We start from the raw sequence: 23462 nt of genomic DNA on the forward strand, positions 1-23462 counted from the left end.
AAAGTTTATAGAGAAAATTTATGCAAAGAACAAGGTATGACAGATAGAATCTTCTGAGCACATACCTCAGGAAGGCTGATGATGATGATGGAATGAAGATGAGAACAGACCACACACACACACACACACACACACACAGACACACACACACACACACACACACACACACATACATACACTCCCAGGCGGCGAAAATCCCGGATCCGGCCGGGCACCAAACGACCCCGTGGTCGAGAGGCATCAACGTTAATCGCATGATCACGAGCTCCAATATTATGATGAGTAAAGGAATGCCAGAGGTCACCTCACAGGAATTTAATTTTTTGGGTAGCAAGGGACACTGTGCAAATTCAAGGGAAGCTGCTCAGAGTATTCTTGATACTACCTTTTCAAGACATACTTCTGGTCGTCAATTGCTCCTCTAAGGTTTAAATATTGTCAGTATGTTCACCGACGAGTTAACAGTTTGGAAGACTGTGGAACTGACGTTCTTCATAACAAAATCTCACCCAAACGGTGCTACGGACGGATTACAACAATTTTTTCTCGTATTAAAACACATTAAGTACTTTTAGTTGGAATACATCTCATCACTTCCTCATCTTCTCCAGAAAACATATGGATCGTAGGAGTGCGTTAGCTCCACACTACTTTTTCCTTGATACCAGTCCATATGTTTAGCCCAAATTCCCCCATGCGTTCCACAGTCAGAATATCGTACCACTATCTTTCGCTTTCTATTAACTCATCGCAGGAGTGCTTAGGCCGTCCTAGTACAGCAGTATATTTGTAAAGATAGGAAGTCGCAAGAGTATTATACATGGTTTAGGTATTTCAAACATTCCAGATACTCTTCACGTGTAAGCCTTTCCTCGTGTACCTCTCATACCCAGTAACAGGTCCTCTTTAATTGATGCATGCATGTATTCGTCGTGGCATACTATCCACAAGTTCATCAAGGCACTGTTGATCCAGATTGTCCCACTCCTCAACGGCGATTTGACGTAGATCCCTTAGTGTGGTTGGTGGGTCACGTCGTCCATAAAAAGCCCTTTTCAATCTATCCCAGGCATAGAAGGAGATTTTCACTCTGCAGCGGAGTGTGTGCCGATATGAAACTTCCTGGTAGATTAAAACTGTGTGCCCGACCAAGACTCGAACTCGGGACCTTTGCCTTTCGTGTGCAAGTGCTCTACCATCTGAGCTACCGAAGCACGATTTACGCCCGGTCTCTTCAGCTATACTTCTGCCAGTATCTCGTCTCCTACCTTCCAAACTTTACGGACGTTCTCCTCAAGTCTGGAGAACATGCTGGTCACTCTAGTCGAGCGATGTAGTTATCCTGAAGGAAGTTACAAGATGTGCACGAGGGGGCCTCTCCAATATGCCGACGGTACGGTTTCAGTATCGGTCGGAGGTTGGCATTCACGTATCGTACAGCCGTTACGACACCTTCCATGACAACCAACGGCGTAGGTCGGCCCCACATAACGCCACCCCAAAAGAGCAGGGAATCTCCACATTGCTGCACTCGTTGGACAGCGTTTCTAAGGCGTTCAGCCCGACCGGGTTGCCTCAAAACACGTCTCCGAATATTGTCTGTTTGAAGGCAGATACGACACTCATCGGTGAAGAGGATGTGGTGCCAATCATGTGCGGTCCACTCGGCATGTTGTTGGACACATCTGTACTGCGCTGGATGGTGTCGTGGTTGCAAAGATGGACCTCCCAATGGACGTCGGGAGTGAAGTTGCGCATCATGTAACCTATTGCGCACAGTTTGACTCGTAACACGACGTCCTGTGGCTTCACGAGAAGCATTATTCAACACGGTGGCGTTGCTGTCTCAATTCCTTCGAGCTATAATCCGTAGGTAGTGGTCACCCACAGCAGTAGTAGCCTTTGGGCGGCCTGAGCGAGGCATGTCATCGGCAGTTCCTGCCTCTCTTCCATGTCAGAACAACATCGCTTTGGTTGACTCCGAGACACCTGGATACTTCCCTTGTTGAGAGCTGTTCTTGGCACAAAATAACAACGCGGACGCGATCGAACCGCGGTATTATCATCTAGGCATGGTTGAACTCCAGACAATCCTGTACCTCCTTCCCGGTGGTAGGACTGGAACCGATCGGCTGTAGGACACCCTCCGTCTAATAGGAGCTGCTCATGCATGGTTGTTTACATCTCTGGGTGTGTTTAGTGATATCTCTGAACAGTCAGACTGTGTCTGTGATACAATACCCACAGTCAACGTCTGTCTATCTTTAGGATTTATTATTGTATACATATATGTCATCGACTGTGTACAGTCTGTCTTGAGTAACAAGCTGAGGACAGGAATCAATGCCTGCAAAATGTCATACGGTTACGTCATTTTGTGTGGTCTTTACAGGGGACAACGACTGCAACTGGGTCGGTTCTTTGGCAAATAACGATACCTTCTGTGAGGCTTAGATGTGGAATCTAACGACGTCGAAAGTTACCAACTACAGCTGCAACTTCACTATTTAGTTATTTCACGAATTATTTACCGTAGGTTTTCTGTGAAGGTAAGTGTCTGTACCTAGTTACCGACTGCTACCAACGTAGTTTTTGGATCAGTTTGTAAGTTGCTTAGGAAAAACACGAAGTTCCGGCTCCAATCACGGCCTCCTGGTGACAAACGAAGGGTAGCTTATTGGAAGACACATTAGTTCTGGCGAGTGTGGCGTGAGGTCCTATGCAGTATGATGCAGCGGTAGGCTCCATGTCACACCAGCGCGGTAAGGTGCTTTTAGCCTGTGTACGAGTTTGTTGATAAATCACAGAGAACCTGTAGTTGACGCGTATAAAAATTTTTGGTTCCCACCGCGAAGTTTAAAGCGTATTTCAACGATACTTTTTGTCTTTAAAGCCTGTATTTCGTGTGGAGTTACGGTCTTTGTGCCTGAGTGAGTGGAATGGGTTTCGATACAAGGTATGGGAAATGACTGTCTAATGACCTACCCAAATGTTTGAACTTCGAAATTCATCACCCTACTACCTATAGGATTTGATTAATGTTACCCACTGCGTTTAAAGTATGCTTTGTCCATTTCCAATCTGAAAGTGCACAAGCTCACGTTTGCTGTCAGTGGGATGTCCTCGACGGTGCGAAACGTCTCTTGAAGGCATTATCAGACAGATGTTGCAATCGTTTTTTGTTCCTCACGACGCCTTCTACACCCGCGCACAATACTTGAACATGTGCCTTATCCTGCCATTATGGAAATGCATGCAACGCGAGCACTTGGACGCGCCGGCGGTGTCGGTACCTGCATCTGCGGGCTGCGCAGCTGCTCGCCGTCCAGCATCCACGTGACCCTGGCAGGCGGCACCGACCCCCAGGTCTCGCACTCCATGGTGTACGGCTTGCCGGCCGACAGCAGCATCTCCTGGGACGTCAGGCGGACTCCTTGCGGCTTCACTGCAAACCAAAATGAACAAGTGTCAGTGTGAGGTCAAGCGGTCCGCCGCGCCTCCTGCTTTCCGTCAAAGCCATATGGCACGAACGATACTAGCGCCATTTTGTGGCAGTAAGCTACTGGCACAATCGTGCTTGCTTAGAACTGACTCCAATTATTCATAAATAAAGTCAAGTGTGGTAAAAGCCGCTCTCCGGTCAGACGTCACGTGTGCTGGACTGCTGTTGAAATTGCTCGTCAATATTTTATAAAGTTTTAGTTCTAAGTTGCTTGTTTTAAAGTTTATTTGTGTTAATATTAGCTGTAAAAGTAACTTATTAGTGGATTTTCATCAATCTCAGTCTTTCTTCCAGTGTTATTGACTCGAGTGGTCTGTTATTCGTGAGTCTACTTACGTCCTTCGTCTCGATCTCACCCCTCAGTAGTGTGTTTAAATTTTTCGGCGGGCAGTGCGGCTGTAGCGGATATAAAGCTAAGTACTGACAAACTTATTTTTGCACTATTATACAATTATTAAATTTAATAGTTTTCAGCGGTGTTTCGTGCTGTTTGTGGCGGAATAACCATTTAATAAACTTTTGGAAACGTTCACTCGCTATGTTTTTCTTTTAGAGACTTCTCTGCGTTGAAGTCGTTTAGTAAATTTCGTGCTTCAGTTTTCAGCTGACGTTTCTTATTGTTTGTAGTGAACTACTTCAGTAAAATTTTCGTTTAGTGTTTTGTGAGTAGTGGGTTAAGGTATGGGATTTGTTCAAAGTACTTTCATTGGGGGGAATGCAGTGGGGAATCCAGTGGGTATTCTAGCGAGATCCTCTCCTGGGAATGCAGGATCTGTAGAAGAAATAAGTTGACAGAGGAGCAGAAGCGTAAGATCTGTGCCATTCGGGTGCAGTTACAACGCGCAAAGGAGGAATTAGATAGGTTGAGGAAGGTTGTAAGTAGGCTGTTTAGGTTTTTTTTATTGGTAACGCCACGTACCGCTCTGTATGAAGACCACTGGCTGTGCTGTGTGCAGTCTGTGGCTGGTTGGCATTGTTGTAATACTCGCCATTGTGGTGTTGAGCAGATGGATGTGAACAGCGCGTAGCGTTCCGCAGTTGGAGGTGAGCCGCCAGCAGTGGTGGATGTGCGGAGAGAAATGACGGAGTTTTGAAATTTGTAAGACTGGATGTCATGAACTGCTATATATCTTATCACATTTGAACGCTATTGAGGTAAATACATTGTTTGTTCTCTATTAAAATCTTTCATTTGCTAACTATGCCTATTAGTAGTTAGTGCCTTCCGTAGTTTGGATCTTTTACTTAGCTGACAGTAGTGGCGCTCGCTGTATTGCAGTAGTTCGAGAAACGAAGATTCTTTGTGAGGTAAGTGATTTGTGAAACGTATAGGTTAATGTTAGTCATGGCCATTCTTTTGTAGCGATTGCGTTGCGCTAAAATTATTGTGTGTCAGTTTAAGCACAAGTTTTACTACTCCTTTACCAATCTCAGTAATTAATTTCATAGTAGAAAAATTTTTGTTACAAAGAATATTTTTGTGAGGGTCATTGTAATTGTTTAGGAGGGACCTTCAGTTTTCGGAATACAGTATCTTTGAAGAAGAAATCACTTTCAGCCTTTAGGATATTCAGATCTGGGAGCCATTTCTTTATGAAAAAATGTAATTTTCTTGATTGTGTGTTTTGTCGCACTGCACTGAGTGGAATCGAGTTGCTTAAGATGAACCATGATTTGCTTAAAATATCTGCACATTCTTGTATAATCTTGCACAAGGTTTTTTCTTTTTTTTTAGCTTGTTTGCTGCTACACTGCATATGTTATGTTCGTCGCTTCGAGCAGGACGGAGTTTTTGTTGCCAAAGGTAAGCCACATAAAAATTGTTGTGGCCAGTTACAGTTCAGTCATGAGGTAACAAGGTCTTTGAGAGTTAGGTCTTTCTTTCCAAAATTTATGATCGGGTCAGTTTAAGCAAAGTTCAGTTCAGATTTCATTTCACACGCAGAAGCCCTATTTTCACTGAGCAGTGTTACATGTGCGTACTTGTTACGGTGTTTGGAAATTTATTTATTTAGTTTAAGTATGTCGAATGTCAGGGAAATGTCGAGGAATACGTTGGTAATTATTTTATTTCTGGTTTAAATTTTCATAAACTGTGGTATACATTTTTTTCAGAATGATATTCTCTCGTCAGCTGCAAATATAATTTAATTGCGCTTTACCAACTTCAAATAATCAAAGTGTTATCTTCAGAAACCTACAGAATTACGGATATAAAAAATCCTTAGACATAATCAAACAATGTGTACATTTCTGGAAAAATTATGGCATTATGCTTGATGATGAAGATATTGACATCTCCTAAACCAGTACTAAGTACTATTTTGTAATATGATTCTTATAGTCACATAAATGTATAGCTGAGTTCTGAAGATCTGTACTGTCCCTAATTCTGTAGGCGTGTGAAAATGACAAATTAATTTCTCGGAATAGGTAAAGCACATGAAAAATTTATTTGTGAATGACGACTGAATTTTATTCTGAGAAAGGTTTTTGTAATATATTCCTTCAAAGTTCATAGCATTTTTTTAAAACCCTGTCAGCTTGTGTATTGTATTTTCAAGTCACATATTGTGACGTCACAAATTGTAGAGCTGCATTCCACATCACATATTCTACAGGACCGCTTATGTAGTTTCCAGATATCTTTTCTAATTATTTTGTTACAGTTAGTTAAAATAAAGGTATATAGTTTCAGTTTTGGTTACTTACTTCGTAAGACACCGTTTCTGTAACTACAACACTTGCATTGTTCATCAATACAACACAGACAGAGAGAGTTAAAGATAAGTAACCGGTCCAGTTTCAGTTCACGACATAAAAACAGTTGTTATTAAGAAATGTTACAGTTGAATGTAGACTTATTGTTCAAAAAATATAAGCAAGAATCACCACAGTAGCACGCGAACAGTCGACCAGCTTTCATTTCCGAGAAGGTCTTTTCCAAGCACCGGGTCATAATAGTCTGCTCTATCTTTCTTTGTCAAAGTCGCTTATGTCAGTAGATTTCTCCAGTTGCAGCCACTATCGTTGCTATTGTTGAAAGGGAATGTATTTAAAATCGTTTGTTAAGTCTGCTAACCAAAGAGGCCTTAATACAAATCTATATCTGTCAGAACAGATTTTGCATACCGTGGCCACACAGAATAAATATGTAATCACACTGTAGAAAGAAATGGAGGAGAAAAGTTAATTTTCTCACAGCTATAGTAGTAGCTTTGCTAGAAATGGCCGAAATAAACAAGGTGGGATTTGTAGTGTCTTAAATCTGGTGGTGCAATGTATGCTGCGGACTACATGTTAAAGTGGCAGCAGATATACAGTGGTGGTGAATAGAGTGATATGAGGAATAATGGGCGTAGTATCATTCGTAATTTAAAGGAAAAACGTGTATGGAATAGAAACAGGCACTGCTACATGATTAATTCGTCTGGGCCGTAGAATAACGTGACTAAAAGAGAACAAAGACAAATAATAATCGTAAAATAAAACTATCAGCTGGGTTCGGAACAGATCGAAGCAGAATAATTTCCGAAAAATAGTGTGAATAGTAAAAATTTATATATAGCATTAAAAACTACTATTAGCTATATCTCGATGGCAACAGCAGAACGCTGGCTGCGCATAAACCACAGTATTGACTAACAGCGACTCGAATCCGACCCCCTATATTTCTGGCACTCCTCGTTTGATTGGGATTCAGTTACAACAGCTTGGGACAACAGGCAGCAACAGCTGCGCGTAATGCTTATATTTTCGGGTCAGCGTGTATTTTGATAATGACTGATAATGAACAGGTGTAGCCGTCCAGATTACAGTAATGAATGTGGAATGCATTTTAAGTGTGCCACAGATCCATCGCGGCCATGTTGGGCGACTACGCGATTGCTGCGTGGCACTGCGCAAGCGCGGTCGCTCTGCCGGCAGTGTTGCCAATTTATCTGAGCGGCCACACACGCAGCTGCCATATTTCTATATTAACGAACAATTTACAACAGGGCCGTGCCTCCCGCAGCGGACGTGTTGTTTATGGCTCCAGTGGATCATGAAGAAATAATGAGCGTCGGCTATTGCACAGTGTGCGGTTCGATGCCCAGACTGTTCGCTGCAATGGCTGTCTTTCTCTATTAATTGTCTGTCCTGGGGGCTTGACACCTAACGTAACGATGAAAAAGCTATATAAACGCAAACGTAGAGCACCCTAAATATCAACGCTGCCACGAGAAAAAAATAAAATTTCATTTGTACGTTAGTGATGTGTTCTTGCATGATCTCTTTCAACTGCTACTAGGTTTCCCATACCTGCATAGTATCTGTATTTTGTGAAATGGCAATAGCATATGCAAATCGTTATTCAGTACAGTGTTCTATAAATTCATTATGCATCAATAGAATAAATAATGTTGGCAATGTTACTACCTAAAACCATCTGACACATATGGAAATATGTCTTATTGATTTCCATAACTAACATGGTCAAACATAATACTGAGTTATTAGAATGATCTTTGTAGAGGACTTGAAAATGAAAAAAATTATATAAAGTACTCAAAAGTGAAATAAGTTATTCAAATGTGTATTATCAATTGATTAATATTATCTTACGAAGAAATGTGAGAAATATATTTTACAATAAAGATAATTCTTTTAGTTTATGGTTTGTACATATTTGATCCTGAAGACCCGAAAGAAAAACATGGAAAATTCTTTTATATCAGACCAGCTAGTTACCTGTCATCTAGATATAGCGTCTTTGACTTGCAGCAAAAGACCTCAGTCCCTGGTTGGAAACTTTGAACTTCTTAAATATTGAATAAAAATCATTACCTACGGTGGCCGATGACTCCCGGCATAAGAAATCACACTCGTTCTGTCAGTGGTCTGCCAAAGAGGGCGTGGAGAGACGTTCAGAAAACTTCTTGCCATTGGTGTGGGAAAGTGCCTCGAAAGGCGGAATAAAGAGCAAATATCAATGCATGAGAATGCCGACAGCAATAAAAACCTCTGCATTATAGATACATAATGTAGATGGAGTGTGAAAAAGCCGCAACACAGGAGATTAGAAGCATTTGAGATATGGTGCTAAAAAAGATTTTTGAAAATGAATTGAAAATGAAGTGGACCACTGCGGTTCACTGCAGAATAAGCGAGGAAAGGTGTATATTGTAAACACTGGCAAGAGACAGGATGAATAGGGCACATGTTAAGACGTCAGGGAATAACTGCCATTGTACACTACTGGCCATTAAAATTGCTACACCACGAAGATGACGTGCTACAAACGCGAATTTTAACCGACATGAAGAAGATGCTGTGATTTGCAAATCATTAGCTTTCCAGATCATTCACACAAGGTTGGCTCCGGTCCGGCGACACCTACAACGTGGTGACATGAGGAAAGTTTCTAACCGATTTCTCATACACAAACAGCAGTTAACCGGCGTTCCCTCTTGAAACGTTGGTGTGATGCTTCGTGTATGGAGGAGAAATGCATACCATCACGTTTCCGACTTTGATAAAGGTCGGAATGTAGCTTATCGCGATTGCGGTTTATCGTATAGCGACATTGCTGCTCGCGTTGGTCGAGATCCAATTACTGTTAGCAGAATATGGAATCGGTGGGTTCAGGAGGATAATACGGAACGCCGTGCTGGATACCAACGGCCTCGTATCACTAGCAGTCGAGATGACAGGCATCTTATCCGCATGGCTGTAACGGATCTTGCAGCCACTTCTCAATCCCTGAGTCAAGAGATGGGGATTTTTCCAACACAACAACCATCTGCACGAACAGTTCGACCAAGTTTGCAGCAGCATGGGCTATCACCGCGGAGAGCATAGCTGCGGTTACCCTTTACGCTGCACCACAGACAGGAGCGCCTACGATGGTGTACTCAACGACGAACCTGGGTGCACGAATGTCAAAACGACTTTTTTTCGGGTGAATCCAGGTTGTGCTTACAGCATCATGATGGTTCGAGTTTGGCGACATCGCGGTGAACGCACATTGGAAGCGTGTATTCGCAATCACCATACTGGTGTATCACCCGGCGTGATGATATGGGGTGCCATTGGTTACACGTCTCGGTCACCTCTTGTTTGCGCTGACGGCACTTTGAAGAGTGGACGTTACATTTCAGATGTGTTACATCCTGTGGCTCTACCCATCATTCAATCCCTGATAAACCCTACATTTCAGAAGGATAATGCACGACCGCATGTTGCAGGTACTGCACGGGCCTTTCTGGACACAGAAAATGTTCGACTGCTGCCCTGGCCAGCACATCATCCATATCTCTCACCAACTGACAACGTCTGGCCAATGGTGGCCGAGCAACTGGCTCGTCATAATACGCCAGTCACTACTCTTGATGAACTGTGGTATCGTTTTGAAGCTGCATGGCCAGCTGTACCTGTACACGCCATCCACACTCTGTTTGACTCAATTCCCATGGGTATCAAGGTCGCTATTATGGCCAGAGGTGGTTGTTCGGAGTACTGATTTCTAAGTATCTATGCACGCAAATTGCGAGAAAATGTAATCACATGTCATGTAGTAAAATATATTTGTCCCATGAATACCCTTTTATTATCTGCATTTGTTCTTCGTGTAGCAATTTTAATGGCCAGTAGTGTTTTAGAGGTAGCTATAGAGAGTAAAAACTGCAAGGGAAGACAGAGACCGGACCACAATAAGCAAATAAAAAACGACTTAGGTTGCAAGTGCTAGTCTCAGATGAAGACGGTAGCACGTGGTAGGCCCCTTCGATCCAGTTACAAGACTGATAACTCAAAAAACGTGTACCTACAGGACTGGTGACCTGTAACTGAAAAAAAGTATCATGATGTTCTCTCCGTTGGAAAAAGATTCCAGGCAAGTCCGCTATTTGGATCTCCCACATGCGTCAGCCAAGGGGGAGGTGGGATAGGTGGCCATAAGAGATAGACTGAATTACCAACGAACGGGTAGCATGTCTAAGAGTCGGTGTGTAAAATGGCAGAAGTTTAAGTGTGGTAGAGAATCTAGAAAGTCTGCAAAGGGCAATGCTAATGTTCATTCTAAATATAGTGGAGATTAGTGAAGTGAAATGGGAAGCAGACACAGATTTTTGGTCAGACGAGTGCAGGGTAATATCAACAGCACCAAAAAATGTTATTCCGGCAATAAGATACATTATGAATACGAAGGACAGAGAGTTACTGTGAACAGTTCAGTGTCCGAGAACAATAATTTAGTTATAATACCGACTCTGTAATCAGAAGATGAAGAGACAGAGAAATTATATGAGGATATAGAAAGGGTAACCCAGTGTGTAAAGGGAGATAAAAATATAATAGTCAACGAAACTGGAATGCTGTTGTAGGGGAGGGAGTAAAAGAAAGAGTCGCGGGAGAATATGGGCTTGATAGTAAAAACGAGAGAGGAAATAGACTGAGTCCTGCAGTAAAAATCAGCAATAGAAAATAGTCTGTTCAAGATTCACAAGAGGGGGACTTATACTTGGGAAAGGTCAGCAGATACGGAAACATTTCGGTTAGATTACATAATGGCCAGGCAGAGATTCCGAAACTGGACTGCAAGACGATCCCTAGGGCAGGGATAGACTCAGATCACAATTTGGTAATGGTGAAGAGAATCTGAAATTTAAGAGACTAATCAGGAAGACTCAGTGTACAAAGAAATGGGATACGAAAATACCAAATAATGAAGAGACATTCTTGATGTTTTTTGAGGCTATGGGTACTGTGATAATGAACAGCTCAATAGGCAGTTCGGTTGAAGAGAAATGGACATCTCTGAAAAGAGATGAAAAGGTACAAGAAAGGCACCTATGAAGATGATAGAGAGAAATTCAATGAAATTCAGGAACACAGAAACACAGTTATGTTAGGAACGTAACAAATAGGATGTAAGAGTAGAGTTAGGCCAAATGGTTGCATGAAAAATGTGAAGAAAAAAAGTTGAAGGTAACCGAGCCGTGCACTGATCGGGTTCATGCCATTTATTGTTTATCATCTTCTATTACGTTACTGCCGCCTCGTTTTCTTATTCCATTTACTGGCGTCACCAACTTCCTGCCTTACTTGCCCGTAAACGGCAGCAGCAGCGCGTACCGATAAGTGCACTGTCGTAGCATCTCTGTAGCGACCGATAGCATTTACGAGTCGTCGTGTGTCTGGCAGACAGGTCGGGACGGACCAGCAGTGCAGTACAGCAGCAATGAAGTCGGGGACGGAGCGCCGCTGAAGCGCTGACAGCCAGTGCTCGCCGACCGCTGGCGACACACATGAACTGTCTGAAGGAGGGAGATTGGAGCGGGACGGCCGTTGGTTGGTCGTTCGGTTGGTGGTCTCATCGGCCGACGTATTGCTCCTTTCACCGTTTCCGTGCCTGGGCAGTTGGTCGGTTGTCGTGGAGCAGCGAGGAATTCTCCGTGGCGCGTGTCTGGCCAGGGCCTGGCGGCGCCTACGCGGGGTCGGTGTGTGAGGCGCTGCTCCCATTGATATGAGGTCCGTGGCTCACCGATCCCGGACATGAAAGATACGTTATCCGGCCGCTTGGTCCTTGACTGTCTGTCGGTCGGGTTGCTGTCGGATCGAGAATCGTTGGGCCGACTGCCTGTCTCACCTAAGCTAGCGTTCATGTTTGAATTCCTTGGAACTTCCGAGTGCCCCGTGGTGTACTGCCTTTTTTTTTACTTCTTCTTGTTGGTTGTACTTGTATGGTCTCTAGCCGATTTTTGAAATCGAGGTTTTTTTGCCCTTAAGGCGTTAGATTCTTTAGGCTTAATCCTAATTTAAAGAACTGTTTCAGGTAAGACCTTTGTAAGCATATTGTCATATCGCTGGCTTAGTTGCTGAGTATTTTTGCGGGCAGCCGCGTTTGTAGAGTCGAGCGCGGGACACGGAACTTACGTTGTGGTGTGTGTAGCTCTGCATGTAAGAGGTATTGTTAGTATGGAAGTTGAAGTGATGCTACAAGTGCTATTACAATAAAGTGATAACATAAGCAAATGATTCAGAGGAAAGTGCGTCAATAAGTAATTTAAAAATGAGCAGTGCTGCTGATAACGTATTTGTGTATCCTCTCGTTGAGTGTCGTACCATACAGTATCAATCATCCGCCCCGTGTTCGGTCTCCAAGAATGATCTAATGTGAATCAGTAATAGTATTTACCACAAAAGAGATTATTTAAGTGCCAGTGTCTTGTAGCGAGCGTGTGAACGTCCGTTCGATCATCGCGTTCTGCATCATCAACAATCAACCGCAACTTGATGGTTACGCGCACGCGCCGCTAATTAAGTTCCAAAACGAAAGCTGTGTTGTTTCTTTAAAAACAATTTCTTGTAATGTTTGATCAAATAAAAGGTTGCATGTTCGAGTGTAACTGACAACCGCTTCTTTTGGCGCCTTTCCACAACTTAAACTACCGGTCCTGTCCTGTGAGTTCAGCTGAGCGTATCAGTCCCTTTAGTTGGATCACGACCGGTTTCGGGCTCTTACGCGCCCATCTTCAGGCGTTATACTCAAAATAGCAAAAGACGGAGGTAATAATGGTTCTTACACGCGGTAATACACATAAGAAAGCAAACAAAAAGCACGATATTACATTTTTGAAACCATCGGTAGAGCTAGGTGCAGTAAAACCTAAGTCAATGACAAAGCGGCTCCAGACAGTACTACAGACGATTGCCTGGGTGAAGAAATGGGCAGTGAATACTAGGACACTTACACATAGTGCTGTGACCCCGAGCGCTGCGGTGAATGAGTACAGGATGCGGTGTAGTACCAGCGAGCGCAGAGCACGGAGTAGCGTACGCGAAGAGGCAAGCAAACTGGCACACCAGAGTGGCAACAGTACTGGCATCTGTTGACAGGAAGATGAACGCGGAGCCACTATCCACGACCATTCACAATTTGAATTAGTGGCTTACATTTAAACTGAAAAGAAACCATAACATAGAAAGTGACATGATAAACGTTCAAAGTGCAATACAGTGGAAAACGAACCCACTGAACAGGCACTAGAGAACTGTAGTAAAGCTGAGTGGAAGACGACAACATAAAATTTACGTATGAGCCGCAAAATAGAATGAACATTTTTCCTTTCCACGAGTGGCATGCCAGTTTGTAATTTATTGGGGATATATACTGCGACGTTGAACAACACGCCACAGTCAAAATAAAATAGCTCTGAGCACTATGGGACTCAACTGCTGTGGTCATAAGTCCCCTAGAACTTAGAACTACTTAAACCTATCTAAACTAAGGACATCACACACATCCATGCCTGAGGCAGGATTCGAACCTGTGACCGTAGCAGTCGCACGGTTCCGGACTGCGAGCCTAGAACCGCGAGACCACCGCGGCCGGCACGCCACAGTCACCAAATAAAAGAACACATCGATGTGCCACTCCTATTTAAAAACAGCTCGCTAGTGAAAAAAGCAGAAGGTAGCAGAACCTTACAGTCCACACTGTCAAAACCATTGCACTAATTTATAGCTAGTAGCAAAAGCACTAAAGGGGCACATTAAAAGTCAATTTAAAACATGTTTCACTGGTGGTCCATACTATCGTTGCCCTGGAGGTGGTTATATCTGATAACCCCACAAACAACTGCGTCTCTCAGAAAGTGAATAAAGTAACTGCAGTTCAACTTGCAGAATCAATCATCTAAAGCAGAAATAGTTGAATCCCAGCAAGAAGTATGTCCACACGCGAGACCAATCCGTTTTGCGCGACATTAACACGAAGCTTCCGAAACTCCAAGCCGTATTTGTTCGGGCGGACAAAGTCTGCACATCAATAGTTTCATACGAGACCGATTACGTACAGAAAGCACAGGACTTCCTCTCGAGCCCTATTTTAAAAACATACTCATTTAAGCCCACAGCTAAGTTTGTTGTGAAAACTAAGAAGGCACTTAAAGAAACAGAAGCGATATTTACCCCATTTCTTAGAAAAACTTTGATACCGATGAATCCCAGAACGCGCACTTTCAGGGGTGTTATGAAGCTCCGTAAGCCACAGGCTCCTTTAAGGCCAACTATTAACTCTGTTACTGCCCCAGATTACCTATGGGCTAAGGAATTGCAAAGTTTCGTCAATAAGCATTATTTTTTCGCCGGCCGCGGTTGTCTCGCGGTTCTAGGCGCGCAGTCCGGAACCGTGCGACTCCTACGGTCGCAGGTTCGAACCTGCATGGATGTGTGTGATGTCCTTAGGTTAGTTAGGTTTAAGTAGTTCTAAGTTCTAGGGGACTGATGACCTCTGAAATTAAGTCCCACAGGGCTCAGAGCCACTTGAACCATTATTTTTGTAACATTCTATGGAAAATTAGGAAATTTGTCGTAAGTTCCTAACACACACACTTCCCCGAGGGAGGAATCGAGCTTCCGACTGGGGGGGGGGGGGGGGGGGGGCCGCGCGAACTGTTGCAAGGCGTCCAAGACCGCACGGCTAACTTTCTATGTAATGGTTTCTTTTCACTTCAAATGTAAATGACTAATTCAAATTGTGAACGGCCATGGCTAGTGGCTGAGCGTTCTTCTTCCCGTCAACAGACGGAAGTACTGTTGGCACTCTGGTTTATCAGTTTCCGTCCCCTTTGCATATGCTACTCCATGCTCTGTGCTCGCTGAGAACACACCGCGCCTTGTACCCGTCCACTGCGTTGCTGGGGGTCACAGCACGAAGTGCAAGTGTCCTGGTATTCATTGGATATTTCTTTCCACAGGCAATCGTCTGTAGTACTGTCCGGTATCACTTTGTCATTGACTTAGGTTTTACAGCACCTAGCCCGGCCAGTGGTTTCAAAAATGTTATACGAAACTTTTTTTTTTACTTTTATGTATATTACTGCGTGTAAAAACTATTATAATCTCTGTCACTTCCTGTTTTCAGTGAAAGATCTGATTATGGGTGTATTAGAGCCCGAAACCGGTTGTGTTCTAAATAAAAGAGCTTTACAGCTGTAGCGGTAATTTCAACCTGTGGTATAATTTTCTGTTGTGGGTGTTCCTCCGACGGGGTTGTTTATGTTCAAAGCAAAGATGGTAACGGTAAGAGTGCAATAGCAATTCCACTGTAAAATGCAGAGGAAAGAGGCGATTGGTGGAAAGAATACACGGAAGGCCTCTACGAGAGGCGAGACATATTTGATGAAGTGATAGAAGAAGAAATAGGAATCGGCAGGAAAGATATAGGGGATCCATTATCAGAATAAAACTTTAGAAGAGCTGTGGCAGAAGTAAGATGTTATGAGACAGAAAGGGCAGGTAACACTCCATGAGTATTTCTAAAATCATTGGGGATGTTGGAACAAAACGACTATTCACATAGGTTTGTAGAATATATGTCACTTGACGACATGCCATCAAACTTCCTAGAAAACAATGACCACGCAATTCCGAAAATAGTAATACCCGTTAAGTACCAGAATAATTGTAAAGTTATCTCTTGCATCCAAGTTGCTGACAAAAACAATATACTGAAGAATGGAAAATAAACTTGAGGATGTGTTACTGTCGATCAACTTGGCTTTAGGAAACATAAAGGCATGACATAGCCAGTTCTGAATCTGATAGTGATAATTCTACAATATGTACAAGAACAAGGAGGGAACCATACGAGCGGAAGAAAAACAACGAAGGTCTCTGATTAAAAAAGGGTCTAAGGCACTGACATAGTTTTTGCCCCTGCTAGTCAATCTATATATCGAAGAAGTGATGATGGAAATAAATGAAAATAAAAAGAGTGGGATTAAAATTCTAGCTGAAGGAATATCAGTGACAGGAATTGTAGATGACATTGCTACTCTCGATGAAAGTGAAGAAGAACTACAGGATACGATGAATGAAATGAACAGACTAAGAAGCATAGTATATGGAGTGAAAGGAAGATGAAAGTAATGAGAAGTAGCAGAAATGAGAATACCGATAAACTTAACATTAGAATTAGTGACCACGCAGTATATGAAGTACACGACTTTAACTACATAGGCACCAAAATAACACGTGGCATATGGTGCAAGGAGGACATAAAAAGTAGACTAGCACCGGCAAAAAGTGCATTCCTGGCCTAGATTAGTCTATTAGTATCAAACCCAGGCTTTAATCTGAGTAACGGTCAGACATCGATTGTGTGTAGGCTACAACGGAAGAGAATAGAACCTCGGAGGTGTGCGCTACCAAAGATTGTTGAAAATTAGTTAGACTGATGAGAAGGAAAGTGGAGGTACTCTAGAGAATCGGCGATCAAAGAAACATCTGGAAAACACTGACAAGAAAAGGGACAAGATTATAGTATATCTGCTAAGACATCAGGGAATAACTTCTATGGCACTAGAGGGAGCTGTAGAATGCAAAAACTATAGAGGAAAGCAGATATTGGAATACACCCAGCACATAAATTACGATGTATGTTGCAATCGCTACTCTGAGATTAAAAGGATAGCACAGGGGAGGAATTTATGGAGAGCCCCACCAGATCTGTCAGAAGACTGATGCAGATGTGTATGTGGCGTTTCCCAGGTACGAGTGTATTCCAGTGTTGTACTGATCCATCTCCTATTTACCTCTCCTCCTTGTTCACTTCCTCGCTCCTCCCTCACTATCTTATTCATCCCTGTCCCTGTCTACTTCCATCAACCCACACATCTTGTCCATCTGCTTCTGCCCCTCTATCTGTCCATTTGGAGTTTCACTTCCTCTGTAAATCTGCTCTCAGCTCTCTAAATTGATCGCCTTCTTCCCTCTCTCTTTGTTCACCTTGTCTGTCCTTCCTCTGTCCACCTGCTGCTCCTCCATCTGTCAAAACTACTCTTCCCCCTTAGCCATCTCTTCCATCCCCCTCAGCCCATTCTTTTCGCCTCTAAACCCTCCTCGCCTCTCTCTCTTCGGCGTTCTCCTGCACCACCCTCTCTTTAATATTCATCTCCTTCCAGTCCTCCCGTTAACCCCCCCCCCCCTTTCTGTCTGTCTATTCCTCTTCCTTTTCTCTTCTATTTTCTTCTTTCACCTCTCTCTGTCCATCGCCTCCACTGCCCACTCCCTGACCATGCCTTCCTGCGTCCTATCCCTGCCCATTTCCTCATCCCTATTCCTGCTTTCAATCTCCTCCACCCCTCTTTCTGCCCATCCCTTCCACCACTTTCCTACTCCTCCTATTTCTCTCTACATCTCCTACTCTTATGCCTGTTTGTTGATTTTCTCCTGTTCCTTTTCTCTGTACATTTCCCTGTCCCCTTCTCTGTATATCTCCTCCTCCCCCCTATCAGCACACATATCATCCAACTCTTTCTCTCTTCAAGTTATCACCCCAGTCCCTACAGGCTGTTGCTGGTTTTCATCCCTACACTACTTCTTTCCTTGGAGTAAGTAGCACGTATACCAAATGGGAATCTGTGCAGTGTTCAGGAGGAGATGTGGAAAATACATGTATACAGAAATAAATACGTAGAGTATGTTTAGGTTTATAGTATGTGTCGATTAAAGTAGCACATTTTTGTGTGCCATCAGTCTTGTCACTGGTTTGATGTGGCCTTCCATGAATTCCTTTCCCATGTCAATCTCTTCATCTGAGAGCTGCACTTGCAAACCTATGCCCTCAATTATTTGCTTGATGTATTTCAAACTCTGTCATCCTCTACAGTTTTTACTCTCAAAACTCCCTCTAGTACCATGAATGTTGTTCCCTGATGTCTTAACAGATGTTCTGTCATCCTGTCTCTTCTTCTTGTCAGTGTTTTCCAAATATTGCATTCCTTCCCGATTCTATGAAGAAACTACTCATTCCATACCTCATCAGTCCACATAATTTTCAGCATTCGTCTGTCACACCACATCTTAGATGCTTCGTTTCTCTTCTGTTCAGGTTTGCCCACAGTCCATGTTCCACTACCATTCAATGCTGCGCACCAAACCTACATTCTCAGAAATGTCTTCCTCAAATTATGTCCATGCTTGATGCAAGTAGACTTCTCTTAGCAAGGAATACCCTTTTCTGCGGTGCTAGTAAGCTTTTCATGTCCTCCTTGCTCCATCCTTTATTTTATTTTGCTGACTAGGTAGCAAAATTTCTTAACTTTATCTACTTTGTTACCATTAATCATGATCTTAAGGGTGTTGCTGTTATCTTTTCTACTACTTCTCATTACTTTCGTCTTCGATGTCCTCATTTTGGCTACTTCCCGTTAATTTCGTCTTTATCCGATCTACTCTCAAACTATATTCTGTACTCATTGGACAATTCATCCCATTCAGCATATGTTCTAAGTCTCCTTAACCTTCAGTGACGATAGCAATGTCGGCAGCGAATTTTATCATTGCTGTTCGCAAACCATAAGTGAGGATAGCAATGGCATCAGCGAATCTTACTCGTTTAACTAGAACAGTAGCGGCGAAAGGCTACATATCTGTTCTTAGTTCTTGCTCTTCTCTTATTGTTCTCTCTTGGCTCTTGAACATCTTGTATATTACGCTTACCGCTATTTTTCGAACAGTTGGAACAAGGTCGATAAATCCTATGAACGAATCTTTTTCTCTAGTATTGCTTCCCTTATCAAACACAACGTTAGAACAGCCTCTCTTCTGTCTTTACCACTTCTAAAGGCAAACTGATCGGCGTCTATCAAATCCTCAATTTTCTTCTCCATTCCCTTGTATATTATTGTTTTCAGGAACTTGTATGCATGAACTGTTAAGCTAATAGTGCGATAATTCTCGCACATGTCACGTCTTGGAATCTTGGGAATTGAGCAGATAATAGTTTCTGCTGTTCTTATGGTGTTGGCGCTTATCTAAGCCTACCCCTAAACAACTGTTACTGAAGGGGGGTAGGAAAGAAAGCAAAGGGGGACAGAACACACAGGGGAGCCATGAAAACCAAACGAGTTGTGTATGGGGATTTTCTTAATTTTTAACTTTTTAATTTTTTGTTTTTATTTTTGTTTATTTAGTTACATATTTTAATATGTACCAGTACTTCAGTGGTCGCTCACGAATTCGGATGGTGGAACGTCCAAACGAGTCTTCTCGAAATTTTTATGGGGATTTCGTTTGTAGTTCGCTCGTGGCTTGGATGTTCCTGCTGGAAGACGAGTCATGACAGGTATCCCACCGGAAATTTGAAGAAGGCTACTTGTACCTGGGGTGACATACGTGTGCGAAGTGTAGTTAAGTCAGGTATGTTCAATAACGCAGTTTCCATTTATCATTGGGCCCTGAAAGGTAGCGAGTAGTATGACAGCATATACAGTTCAGACTGTTAGTTATCGTTGCGGGGTAATGACTGACGTCTGTAAGTAAATGCGTCTGGACTGCTATCTGAGCAGGTGTCTGTTGGACAAGGATATCCAAGATACAATGTGCAAGCCCTCAAGACTGCACACGATGGCCCACATGAAAATCGGTGGGCTTCTGTATTGTCCACACCACAGTTAACGCATTGGGCGGAAGCAGTGCTGATCTGTTAGCCATTGGTGATAATACAGCAGGCAGACTGAAAGCTGGTGTCGGAAAGTCAGCATGCACCACTTTCCATAACTGACGCTTTATAATCTGGGGAAGCTAGTGTTAGGTGACATTGATGGGCTGATGCATTTGTAATGCGTCGTGTACAGTCTTTGCCTGGATAAGAAGTGGTACGACGTGGACGATATAATTTCAGAAAGAAATGCCAGAAGTGATAAAAGGGGGATGTAGAGTCTGATAATATGACTGGGACTGACGTGGATACTGGCGTATATTCGTGTAAAAGCAGGCCTGTGAGGCTCGTCGAGCAACAACACCGGAGTTTCAGCTGAGGGCTAACAAAAACTTCTCTAACTCTGTCCGGCATATGGAATAAGTCAAACCCACATGCACCTGTGGGAGGCCAAGTGAGACATATTGAACTTTTAGTAAAATCATGGTAAAGACAAAGTATCCCATCACTACCAATCTACGACAAGCGAAGGTAATCGGGACTAGGAAGACTGGTGTGATCTGAGGAATACGAGAGGTACGGTAGGGTTTTATGTATCGCACACGCTACATCGTGTCGAGGAATCTAAACCAGTGATTAGCTCTGATAGTCTGAAGGAGACATCTAGTTTCGTAAAATGAATGTCCAAGCAGCAGGCGGTGGTGGTGACACTAACAGGAGCGACACATCCATCAGGTAGGCCCTCACCAATGAGCAGACATGCTCACGTTAAGATATTTGCCCAATACCTTACCATATGTCACCAACCGTGTCAGAGCCGCTCAGGCATCTACTTCATTGATAAGGGACTACATCGTCAGCAGAAGTGGGATCTGTGTAATGACAGGCCCACCAGGCACTGGCAAAGTGCTTGGAATAGAGGTTGAAAAGCCAAAGCATACAATAGCGTGGAAAGTGGACAACTCTGTCGAATGGAGCCGTCAATCACTAGAGGCGCGCTGAGGCGGCCATTGTACAGCATTCTTGATTTCGCGCTGCGCTACAGGTGTATTAACACTGCTAGTGTCTGAGCCAGAAAACTCATCTGCTGGATGACCATCTTCAGAAAGATGTGATCGACATGGTTGAATGACTGATTGAAATTAAGCGATGTGTATGTACCAGCCAGATGTCGCTTCCCGCCGAGTGTAATCATATTCCTGTAACGCCAAAGGGCCATTTGAATATCGGAGGTCATTCCCTGGTGTCTTAACACATGTCCTATCATCCTGTCCCTCCTCCTTGTCAGTTTTCTCCACATATTGATTTCCTTTCCAATTGTGCGCAGAACATTCTCATTCTTTACCTTATCAGTAAACCTAATTTTAAAAATTTGCATCTAGCACCACATTTCAAATGCTTCGATTCTCTTCCATTTCCGTTTTCCCACAGTCCATGTTTCACTACCATGCAGTGCTGTGCTCCAGACGTCCATTCTCACAAATATCTTTCTCAGATTAAGGCCTATGTTTGATATTAGTAGACTTCTCTTGACCATGAATGAACTTTTTGCGAGTGCAAGGTTTCTTTTGATGTCCTCGTTGCTCTGTGGGTTACTGGTTATTTTGCTGCCTAGGTAGCTGAATATTTTAACTTCATCTACTGCGTGATCATCAATCCGGATGTTAAGTTTCTTGCTGTTCTCATTTCTGCTACATCTCACTACTTTCGTCTTTCTTCGATTTACTTACAACCCATAATCTGTATTCATTCAGCACAACATGTAATTCTTCTACACTTTCACTCAGGATAGCTATGTCTTCAACGAATCGTATCAACGACATCTTTTCACCTTGAATTGTAATTCGACTCCTGAATCTTTCTTTTATTGCCATCATTGCTTATTCGATGTACAGATTGAACAGTAGGGGCGAAAGACTACAACCCTGGCTTACACCCTTTTTAATCCGAGCGCTTCGTTCAGGATCGTCAACTCTTATTATTCACTCGTGGCTTTTGTACATATTGTATACTACACTTCTCTCGCTATAGCTTACCCCGATTTTTCTCAGAATTTTTATCTTGAATCATTTTGTGCCTATTCCACGTCGACAAATCCTATAAACATGTCTTGATTTTTCTTCGGTCTTGCTTTTATTAACAACTGCAACGTCAGAATTGGTTGTCTCGTGCCTTGATCTTTCCTAAACTCAAAGTGGTCGTCATCTAGCGAATCTTAAATTTTCTTTCCCATTCTCCTGTATATTTTTACTGTCAACAACTTGCTTGCATGAACTGTTAAGCTAACAGTGGTATAATTCTCGCACATGTCACGTCTCGGAGTCTTGGGAATCCTGCAGATCATACTTTCTGCTCTTCTTATGGCGCTGGCGCCTATGTAAGCCTATCCCTAAACAACTGTTACTGAAGGGGGGGGGGGGGGTAGAAAGGAAGAAAATGGGGAGTTAACACTAAGGGGAGCCATGAAAATGAAAGCTGTTGTGTATGGGCATTTTCTTAATTTTTATTTTTTAGTTATATATTTTAATATGTACCAGTACTTCAGTGGTCGCTCGCGTCTTTGTATTGTGGAACGTCCAAACGAATCTTCTCGATTGTACGATAATTCTCGCACATGTTACCTCCCAGAGCCTTGGGAATTGTGTGGATAGTATTTTTCTGAAAGTCAGATGGTATATCACCAGACTCTTACATCCTACACGTCATCTTGAATAGTCGTTTTGTTGCCAATTCCCACAATGATTTTAGTAATTGTGATGGAATATTATTTATACCTTCTTCTTTATTTGAACCAAGTTTTGCAAAGCTCTTTTAAATAGTGATTCTAATACTGGATTCCTCACGTCTCTATATCGATTCTTGTTTCTTCTTGTGTCGTATCTGACAAGTCCCCCCTTCATAGGGGCCTTCAGTGTACTCTTTCCACCTATGCACTCTCCCCTCTGTACTAAACAGCGGAATTCCCATTGCAATCATAATGTTACTGTCGTTGCTATTAAGTTCACTGAATGCTGTTTTGACTTTTCTAGATGCTGCCTTTTGACAACCAGTCATTTTTCGAATTCCTCTCATTTTTCATGCTGACGTTTCGCCTTAGTTTCAATGAACTTCCTATTTACATCATTCCTGGGCGACTAGTATTTCTGGATTCCTAAGCCTCTCTGAATATTTTTGTTGTTCCTCCTTTCATCAATCAACTGAAGTATTCCTTCACTTACCAATGACCTCTTCGCAGTTACCTTTTTTCAACCTAATTTTTCCCAGCTTGTGTGACTTTTTTAGAGACGTCCCACTGTACTGCCTACTGAGATATTCCTTATTGCAGTACCTATAGCCTTAGAGAACTTCAAGCGTATCTCGTCATTCTTTAGCACTTATGTATCCCACTTCTTTGCGTATTGATTCTCCCTGACTAGGTTTTTTAACTTCAGCCTACTCCTCATCTCTACTACATTGTGCTCAGAGTCTATATCTGCTTCTGGGTACGTCTTACAATCCAGTATCTGATTTCGTAATCTGTCTGACCATGAT

The 23462-nt window shown here is 42.9% G+C and overlaps 1 protein-coding gene across 1 annotated transcript in view; it reads right to left on the reverse strand.

Moving 5' to 3' along the window:
• LOC126267542 (hemicentin-2) overlaps window positions 1-23462 on the reverse strand; it is a 1749994-nt gene that overhangs the window by 873912 nt on the left and 852620 nt on the right. The window contains exon 6 of the mRNA XM_049972846.1: window positions 3294-3445. Within this exon, the coding sequence (XP_049828803.1) occupies window positions 3294-3445 (152 nt within the window). The remainder of the gene's footprint in view (window positions 1-3293; window positions 3446-23462) is intronic.

The sequence above is a fragment of the Schistocerca gregaria genome, chromosome 4 (assembly GCF_023897955.1).
Source record: "Schistocerca gregaria isolate iqSchGreg1 chromosome 4, iqSchGreg1.2, whole genome shotgun sequence".
In the NCBI taxonomy this organism is placed as follows: Eukaryota; Metazoa; Arthropoda; class Insecta; order Orthoptera; family Acrididae; genus Schistocerca; species Schistocerca gregaria.